The 10,319-nt window shown below is 49.0% G+C and overlaps 1 protein-coding gene across 1 annotated transcript; it reads right to left on the reverse strand.

The window, feature by feature from the left end:
* Window positions 1–1,195: 1,195 nt before the first annotated feature.
* Window positions 1,196–2,839, reverse strand: LOC133495759 (urotensin-2 receptor). The gene is made up of 2 exons (XM_061810708.1): window positions 1,914–2,839; window positions 1,196–1,325 (listed from the first exon to the last, which is right to left on the reverse strand). The coding sequence occupies exons 1-2, from the start codon at window positions 2,837–2,839 to the stop codon at window positions 1,196–1,198; spliced, it is 1,056 nt and encodes a 351-aa protein (XP_061666692.1).
* Window positions 2,840–10,319: the final 7,480 nt, after the last annotated feature.

Here is a 10,319-nt window from a genome sequence, read left to right on the forward strand (position 1 = left end):
CCCAGACTACCTGTCATGCAAACATCATGGGACTCAGGACTGCGTAACAAAGGCGCAGTATTGTGCCCTTGATCTTTTACTCTATGTGACAGAAATCATGAAGGAGGAGCACTTACCTGTATGCTAACACGGAAAATGAAAGGCGGTGGGATATTATTTTTTTAATATCGAGGCAAACTCCATTTATTCCATTTTTCTTTCTAAAAGTAAAACCTGTATATTAGTTCACCACAAGCAAAGCGAAATATTTATTGTTTAAAATTTGATGACAATGGCAGAAAGACAAAGGATAAACTAATCCAGTATTTCACAAAATTCTCGAATCTTTCAAGTGACTAACTAAAAACGATCTTAACTGTAATGTTAACCTTTTGAAAAGAGTATCGATTAAGCTTGGTAGCGGCGACAAATCAGCATGATTGAGGTTGAGACCGGGCAACGTGATAGCAGCGTCGGGCACTCGTTCACAAAGCCAAGTCTCCATGAAGCGCAGAGCCGCAGAACGTCCAAAGTCTTTCGTCAGAAGCACTAGACGTTGTGCCCGCTTATGCAGCCGGACTTGTGTACTGGATCGCGAGGCTTTGAAGAGCGCGCCAACTAGTAACTCTGGAAAAAGCTTCAGCGAATATGCGAGAGTTGTCGAAAAAAAGTCAGGAGAAGGCTCTCTGATGGTTAGCAAGTCCTCTATTGTGTACTTGAGTCCCGAGATGTCCGTGAAACACAAAAACACAAACAGTAACCGAGAGTATTCCGTAGACTTCCACACAGGGTACGCGTTAGGTAGAGAGGTTAAATGGCGGTGCGCAATGGTTGAGCAAAAAAATTTGTCGTCAGTGAAAACAACCCATTGTCAGCCCGACCGTTTTCCGAACAGATCTGAGGACCAACGAATGTATTTTAAGATTGTCCAACTCCCACTTCAGTCGCTCCTCAACATGAGTCACGCTTCACACACAGAAGGACTTCTGATCATAAATATTGAACAGGTTTAACATTTATAATCGTCAGCCCAACTGTTTTTTGCTGACTTTTATTACATGGTCGAAAAATTCATCCTGAATATCATTATGTACTTGTTTTACTTTTTCACCTTACTGAGTTACTTGTTGAGTTATGCAGGCTTTGTACACTGGCAGTATGTCTGGTTCTCACCTTCCAAAAAAAGCCTCCAGTTAATTTCCGAGCGGCCCCCACGTCACTTGAACGTCCCCATGACGAGCGTCTCCGATGTGAACTCGAACTGGTTGCTGGAGGATGCTGACTTTCCCCACGAATACAAGCTGGGCGGCCGCTGCTTGAACGATGATGTGTACCTGTAGAAGCTCCTGTGTATGGCAAACCATTTGAGCACTTTTTTTAAACTGTGAAACAATACCAGGTTCCAGTGAGACGGTAAAACGTCCATGTGGGTGGAGGTACGTAGTAATCAACATTGATCATGTTGCCTGGGAGTGACATGTATACATAAAAAAAACAAATTCCCCGTTTGACATCCCCTGGTTGTCTGCACGAACCTTGAATTGGATCAGTGGCGGTTACAAAGCAATTTCAGAACACATAGTTTAACTTATTTTATGGTATTTTTAAAATTTTGTTCCGTATAATTTTTTGTTGCATTGTCAGTGTGACCAAATAAGGCAGCAAAGAAAAAGAAAAAAAATCTTCTAAAACAAAAACAAAAAAAAACATTGGTGCTGAATACACAACTTTTCAGCAACACAGCAGACCTAAATAAATAGCAGTTATGATAATAGAGCGGTGCTGTAGGCGCTATAGTTGACTCATGTTAACTGGAATTTGCAACCAATTCAAGATGACATTAATTCCTGCGCTGACAGGCTTCTGCCCAAACAACCCCGCTAGAACCCACACCAAACTGGATCGCGCGCAAGGCTTTTCTTTTCCGTGCATACCTGTGTCTGTTCTTCAGGTACTCCCTGTAGTTCTTGGTGAGCAGCGTGTAAAGGAAAGGGTTGATGCAGCTGTTGGTGTAGGTGAGGCTGGCCACCAGGTAGTTGATGCAAGTGTGCGTCCTCGAGGCCAAACTCAGCGGCTCGCCGTGGTACAGCGGCAGCAGCTGCCAGATCCAAAAGGGCAGGAAGCAGGCCCAGAACAGAAGCACGATGGTGAAGATCATGAGGAGAACTTTTTGTTTGGGCGAACGCTTCTTGTTTTCGCCTCGGCCGATGACCGCGTTGCGCTGGGACTCCAAGTAGGTGCGCGCCAACTTGACGTACAGATATCCGATGATGAGGCCCGGCGCCATGATGCTGGTGCCGAACAGGAGCGTCACGTAGAATTTGTAGGCTTTGGGAGCCCACGTGGGCGCGCACACTCTCTTCACGGCGCCGTCCGGCGACTTGGCGGTGGTCTGGGCCACCATCAGCATCATGGGCACGGTGAGGAGCAAGGAGAGGAGCCACACGCCCCACGCCAGAGCCTTGCGGTAACTCTTGGAGCGGCGCGCCGTGTCCAGGGGTTTGGTGACGGCCAGGTAGCGCTCGGAGCACATGACGGTGAGCGTGAAGATGCTGGCGTGCATGGTGAGCAGGTCGAGGCTGAGCAGCACGCGGCAGCCCGCGTCGCCGAAGTACCAGTCCTTGAGGAAGTAGGTGGACACCACGAAGGGGATGGTGGACAGGTAGAGCAGGTCCGCCAGAGCCAGGTTGATGATGGAGATGTACATGGACGTGGCCAAGCGGATGGAGTGACACATCACTACCAGCGTGTACACGTTCCCGGACACTCCGACGATGTACACGACGGACAGCAGGCTCCCGAAAGTAGCAGAGATCACCAGTTCCTCGTCGGCCGCACTTGAAAACGACTTGTTAGTCATCCTCCTCCTTTGTTTGCTTTTGCTTTTTTTCCCCTCTCCTCCTTTGACTAAATCAGCGTCGCCTCTCGTGCGCCCTTCTTGGGAAGTTTGTGGGGGAAGGGGGAGGTGGGGGCTGTTCAAGATGCGCTCGTTCGTGCAGGCTGCATGCGTCTCTCGTCCAAGGTGCTCACTGGCTGCAGTTTTGCTCTTGACGTCATCGCCGTGACAAACTCGTCATGCAGTCCTTGACCACAATATTAGGGAGCCTACATTTGGACAATCTAATGAGACCCAGCGCTACTGTCCCATGGCACGTAACTAACAGCATTTCCCCTTCAGACACATTAATAATATGAAAAAAAAAAAAAAAAAAGAATTTCAGTACCCCCACCCCACAGTGGTTATAATAACGCTGCGTTATTAATAACAAATAAAATTTGAAATCAAAAGTCTACAGATGTTGAGAAAAGTTTTGGGTGGAATTAAATGCCAGGAATATGTGAAAAAACGTGAAGGAAATTTGGAATTTTATGACAGATTTCCTACCAAAGTGAAACGCTCAAACCCATTTTTGAAGAAACATTTTGGCTTTCTTTCCTAATTTAAATTTTGCTTGACCGGCATATTAAAATTAACATGTTTTGTCATGGTTTTAAATTCCTTTTTTTATGGATTCTGTATCTATTTCTATTGTTAATGTGAGCTATAACTTGTAAAATCAATCTTTTAGGTAGGGGATGTACAAAAAAAAAAAAAGCAGGGATAATGCGGTTGCACAAATGTCAACACTTTCATAACTGGGGATGTGACTGGATTAACATATCACATTAAAATGAATGTTTTTTTTTGTATTTATTTATCTGTCTGTCTCTATCTTTTTATCTATCTCTCCACTGTCATGTTTAGCTGTGTGGTCATGCATGGATCTGTATGTCTTTAAAATGCTAGAACCGTTTTTCTGTCCGACAGTGGAGTTTGAAATACTCCCTCTGTGGTTGTTTTCATCCTGACATTTATTGGAAATGCACCCCGGCATGAGGTTTGTGAGGGGACAGACTGAGAGAAAATAAAGAACATTAACCCCCCCCCAAAAAAAAGATTTTTAAAAAAACAGACGAATAGCAGAATAATACAGAATATACCTTCTGTACCTTATCCGTGCACTCCGGTTTCCTACCACATCCCCAACATTAATTGGACACTCTAAATTGCCCCTAGGTGTGTTTGTGAGTGAGTCTGTTATCTATCTCGATGCGCCCTACGATTGGCTGGCAACCAGTTCAGAGTGTACTTTGCCTCCTGCCCGATGACAGCTGGGATTGGCTCCAGCACTCCCCTGACCCTTGTGAGGATATGTGGCTCGGAAAGTGGATGGATAACTTCTGAAATATTACATTTCAGTTGCATTCTTAACTGTGAAGGAAAGGCACAGCCTTTGAGGAACAGGGAAGGTAGTGAGCCAGGAATTGTATCAAACTCCTGTTAAATGGGAGTCAGTACACCTCTGTAACCATTTAAAGTGCCTCTGATGAATGTCCAGATGGTCTAGTAGTCTTTTCCTGACATGTTTTGCTTTCTCTGAGACACTGTGTGGTATCTGGAACGGTTCATAATTCCCTCCACTTTGACTAAGGACCAAGCTCCAGCTGAATATTAACAGGCACGATGCTGCCACTGCTATGCTTCACTGTCCTATTGGTGATGAGCAGTGTTGTGTTTGCGCCATATGTACTTTTTAGGATTTGGAAATACAGTGTATTCAGAAACTAAACCATTTTGTGATTTATAGACCAACTTTAAAATCTATTCTAAAGCTGACTGTGTCACGTCCCATCAGAAACGAGAGTTGGACCCAAAAGCAGGAAGGGGTTGGTCGGAGAACGGACGAAGGTCGGTACACACAGGTTCAAACGGTGATACGAGAGTGCTGGAACGGGACATAAAGCTCAACGAACTGGCGGAGGACCAGTCGTCACCGGGTCCTCTATATACAGGGGATGATTAGCCCGCATGAGGCGCAGGTGTGTGCCTCCCAATTAGCGCAGCCGCGCGGGCACCCGCACAGCTCGTGCTGAAGCGGCAGGATCATGACAGTACCCCCCCCCCCCCCTCAAAGGCACGGGTCCCAGACGTGCCTCAACTTAAAAACAGACAATAACACAGGCAGGGGTGGGCGGAAGGGGGTCCGGAGGAGGGCACGCCCCCCCCTGAACCCCAGACTGGTGGCCATCCAGGCCACCAAACACGAGGCGTCCGGGCGGACAGGTCAGGAGGACGACCCGGACACCAAGCACCAGGGTCCCCATGGGGCGACTCGGGTGCACGACCTCTGTGAGGAACCAAATGGCGAAGCAGGAACCAGAACGAGGTAGGCCACTGCTCCGGACGAGAACCTCCCACGCCGTCGTTGCAAGACGACCAGGGATTGGTTGCCAACGAGGCCAGGTCCTGAAGTGGCTGGGCGCACTCAGGAGCGAAGAAGATGATGACGAGCAGGACCAGAGCCATGACCGCCACCCCGAAGTCTCTCCAGCTCCTGGGTGGCTCCACAGAACTCCCCAGCTCCTCCTGGACAGGGACGTGAGAAGGCGGCGGCGCCAGTACCGCCCCCTCCTGGACAGCAACGTGAGAAGGCGGCGACGCCATTGCCCCCTTCTGGACAGCAACGTGAGAAGGCGGCGCCAGCACCGCCCCCTCCTGGACAGCAACGTGAGAAGGCGGCGCCAGTACCGCCCCCTCCTGGACAGCAACGTGAGAAGGCGGCGACGCCATCGCCCCCTCCTGGACAGCAACGTGAGAAGGCGGCGCCAGTACCGCCCCCTCCTGGACAGCAACGTGAGAAGGCGGCGCCAGTACCGCCCCCTCCTGGACAGGAACTTGAGAAGGCGGCGCCAGTACCACCCCCTCCTGGACAGCAACTTGAGAAGGCGGCGCCAGTCCGCCCCCTCCTGGACAGCAACTTGAGAAGGCAGCGCCAGTACCGCCCCCTCCTGGACAGGAATGTGAGAAGGCAGCGCCAGTTCCGCCCCCTCCTGGACAGGAACGTGAGAAGGCAGCGACCCCGTCGCCGCCTCCTCCTGGACAGTAACTTGAGAAGGCGGCGCCAGTACCGCCCCCTCCTGGACAGCAACTTGAGAAGGCGGCGCCAGTACCGCCCCCTCCTGGACAGCAACTTGAGAAGGCAGCGCCAGTACCGCCCCCTCCTGGACAGCAACTTGAGAAGGCGGCGCCAGTACCTCCCCCCTCCTGGACAGCCACTTGAGAAGGCGGCGCCAGTACCGCCCCCTCCTGGACAGGAACATGAGAAGGCGGCGCCAGTACCGCCCCCTCCTGGACAGGAACGTGAGAAGGCAGCGACCCCGTCCCTGCCTCCTCCTGGACAGGAACGTATGGGCGTGCCCGTCGCCGAGAGAGCAGGAACGGCGAGCGACCGCGGGGCGGTCTCCGACGAAGCAGGAGTGTGGAGCGACCGCGGGCCGGTCGCCGACGAAGCAGGAGTGTGGAGCGTCTGAGGGCCGGTCGCCGACGAAGCAGGAGTGTGGAGCGTCCGAGGGCCGGTCGCCGACGAAGCAGGAGTGTGGAGCGTCCGAGGGCCGGTCGCCGACGAAGCAGGAGTGTGGAGCGTTCGAGGGCCGGTCGCCACTGGTATTCCAGAGCACGGACGAGAAGCGGCTGTGGAGACGTCGCCACCTCCTGGACAGCAACGTGAGGCGGCATCAGGTCGGTCCCCACTGCCACGTGAGCTTGCAGTGCATCCGTTGAAACAACAACGTGGGCGTGGCGCGGTGGCGAATCCGTTTCCAGGGCAACGTGAACGAGAGTCGGCGGAGAGTCAGTCGAAACTGACACGTGGGCGTGTCTCAGGAGCGGGTCAGTTCCAACTGCTGCGTGAACTCTGCTCGGAACAGCCAAAACTGCGACGTGCACTTGAGGTGGCGAATCCGTTCCCACTGCGTAGCTCGGCCGGTTCGCCAATCCTTGCCGGACCTGGGCCGTGAGAGCCGCCAATTCGGCGCTCTGCCTCTCTATCTGAGCCCGCATTTCGCGACAGAACGCCTCGTGGTTTGACGGCTCCTCCTCCCTCTGGGCTGGAAGCTTCGCCACCAGCTGCGGGACTGCCGGTCTCACCGTTGCCGGCGAGGAGTGGGAGGACGGTGTCTTCGTTGCCGCGCAGCGAGAGACACCAGGGAGCGCCCGGCCGGGGCGTCTCCTCTGGCCGCCACGCGGAGGTCCCGGGTAGATGGCCAAGCGGGTTCCCTCATACCGATAGGTGTACTTGGATCTACAGGGCGAAGTCGCTCGGGTGCTGGAAACGGGGGGAGGCGGAGCAAACTGACTGGGATGCAAAGCCGGGCAAAGAGATTCGAAATCAAAGTCATCGGAGTCATACTCAAGCAGCCGGTCAAACAAATCGTGGTCCTCCTCATATTCCGAAAAGTCAGAGTCCAGGAGAATATGAGGCGCCGGACGGGTCGTGTTCGAGACGTATTCATACCTCGCTGGCGGAGCGTAAGACACGGAAGTGGAGGACGTCAGGGAGCCTACCCGGATTGGACAGGCTTGGTCCTCCGGCAGACGGTCTACCTTGCGTCGGTCCCGGCGACGCCGGGTCTTTCCTGCTGGGTCCTGTATTGGCCAGTTCGTTCTGTCACGTCCCATCAGAAACGAGAGTCAGACCCAAATGCAGGAAGGGGTTGGTCGGAGAACGGACGAAGGTCGGTACACACAGGTTCAAACGGGGATACGAGAGTGCTGGAATGGGACATAAAGCTCAACGAACTGGCGGAGGACCAGTCGTCACCGGGTCCTATATATACAGGGGATGATCAGCCCGCATGAGGCGCAGGTGTGTGCCTCCCAATTAGCGCAGCCGCGCGGGCACCCGCACAGCTCGTGCTGAAGCGGCAGGATCATGACAGACTGGAAGCCAGTGTAGAAATTAGAATTTGAGTAATATGCTCTGACCTCTTTGTTCTGATCAGAACCCTAGCTCTTTTTTGGGAGTCCAGTCAGAAGACCATTACAATCGTCAAGCCTACTTCAGATAGAAGCCTGGATGAGCTTCTTCTGGTTTGCTTGACACATACAGGCCTTCACTCGAGATACAGTATGTTATTCAGATAGTAAGTGGCAGTTTTATTAATTGATATGTGACTGTTGAAGGTCTGGCCAGAATTTATCAGAACACCAAAGTTTAGGATTTGGTCTTTGGTTTTTAAAGATAGTGAGTCCAGATATTTACTAACAGCAATCCAGCTGTCATAGTCAAAATCTTAAGAATTTGAACCAATTGTAACAAACTTGCCGGAAATGTCTACAGCTTCCTCGGTGTTGCCTCTTTGCAGCCTCCCTGACCAGTTTTCTTCAGGTTACTTGTCATGTCACTGTTGTCCCATCTTTTCTCAATTTGATCATAACTGCCTTCACTTCATTTTTTGGTATATTTCCATCCATCCATCCATTTTTTTTGCACCTTATCCTCGTGAGGGTCGCAAGGAGTGCTGGAGCATATCCCAGCTGTCAACGGGCAGGAGGCAGGGTCCACCCTGAACTGGTTGCCAGCCAATCACAGGGCACATGGAGAGAAACAGCCGCACTCACAATCAGACACACACACACACACACACAGGGGCAATTTAGAGTGTCCAATTAATGTTGCATGTTTTTGGGATGTGGGAGGGCACGGGGAGAACATGCAAACTCCACACGGGCGGGCCTGGGATTGAACCCAGGACCTCAGAACTCAGAGGCAAACACTTTTCCAGCTGATCCACCGCCCCACCTCTTTAGTATATTTAATGCTTCCAATAGTATTATTCATTTAAATGATAAGCTGACTGAAAAGCTAAATAGAACAAATTATGAAGTTCCTTTGAAATGTATCTGTCTGTTATTTCACTAAATTGAAAGTGTGTCTACTGGGAAAAATAAATTATGGACATAACGGAAAAGTCTCTACCTATAAACCAAGATGTGTCTGCAATAAATGCAAAAGTACCCATCATCCAACACGCATGCCACCACTTAGAAACATTACAGTTCATTTTCTTGGAGTTAGATGGGATCTATTCAGAGTCTCCATTTGCATCATCGTGTATCAAACACATTTGAAGAGCTACTGTGTGACTCAAGTAATCTTGTGAAATGTTGCCTCCAAATATTTCTCCCATTGTGCTTTTATGGATGCAAAAAACAACACAATGATCTATCGCTCTTACAAACAATGTCTCTAAAGGACTGCATCCTTTGGTTGAATATCAATCGATTCATTTTGAGCCTCCATCAAGTTTTTAAGTACAAGGCTATGCATGACAGAAACAGACTTGAGAATTCTGGCAGATACCCTAATTGCTCAAAACCAATATATCACAGTTTTCAGCTTTAATCTTCTGCTACAGCCATCTCCATCTCCCAGGATATTGGGAATACAACATTACATGCTAAATAATATGAGTAAACATATCTTTAATTCTTTATTTTTACAAGGTACAGACATTCTTTTTAGCCTATTTCCAGTTTCCATAGAATCAAAGAAAATAATTTGTCAAGTTCATTAATGAATTTCTAAAGGGTTAAAAAAAAAAGCTAATCATAGGAGCACATTCATTTTAAGTACCTGTCCCAAAAAGATAAGGATACGTTTGTCTATATATTTTAATCCTCCTGCACAGTCTTTAATTATTTACTGGTGTTTGACCCCGACTTTATCACCAAGATTACTTAAAAGATTCGGTCTGGCTCTTGGGCCATTGATTCCTGTCGCCAAACCTTCTAAAGTCTCTGATAACTTTGAGAAAGTGGAGCACATCAGGACAAAACAAAATATAGTCTACATAAACGTTAGCTTTAAAGTCATGTTTGAATTGTGTAATACCCGTGATACTCTGAGTTTTCCCAGTAGCACGTGCAAGATGCTCGAGTGCTAAATAAAAGATAGCTGAAGAGGCGGAGCTATCTTGCCAAATCGATTTGAAAAGATGAAAAGTGGAAGAAACTAATTGACTGTTTTTAACACAGGAAATGAAATCGTAATAGACAACCATAATCCACATGCATGTTGGTCCAAAATCAATTATAGATCATATGTGAAACAAATCAGGCCACTAATTAAGGACAAAGGCTTCATCAGCATCGAGACAGATTGCTACCCCAAGATGTTGAAGAAATGCCGCCTCGGACGTTATTTAGAATAAGATTTGCATGTTATAAACAGAATGACACCCGTGCAATAAATCCCACTTGGTCTAAATGAATTATGAGATGATTTACTCAAGATGCATCGTGAGAATCATAGCAAAAATGTTCTCATTGTTATTCCAAAGATTGAAAAGGTTCATTTTTAAATAGCCTTGTCAGGACTCAGGCAATGGGGAGGTGATGGCTCCATTCATTCTAGAAGGGGTTGCTTAGGTGACAAAAATATCCATATATAGTAAGGTGAAAAATTGAGCTAAAACTTCATGACAATATTTTTCGACATTTTCGTTACCGCCTTGAGCTC

Source organism: Syngnathoides biaculeatus, chromosome 22 (genome assembly GCF_019802595.1).
Source record: "Syngnathoides biaculeatus isolate LvHL_M chromosome 22, ASM1980259v1, whole genome shotgun sequence".
NCBI lineage: Eukaryota > Metazoa > Chordata > Actinopteri > Syngnathiformes > Syngnathidae > Syngnathoides > Syngnathoides biaculeatus.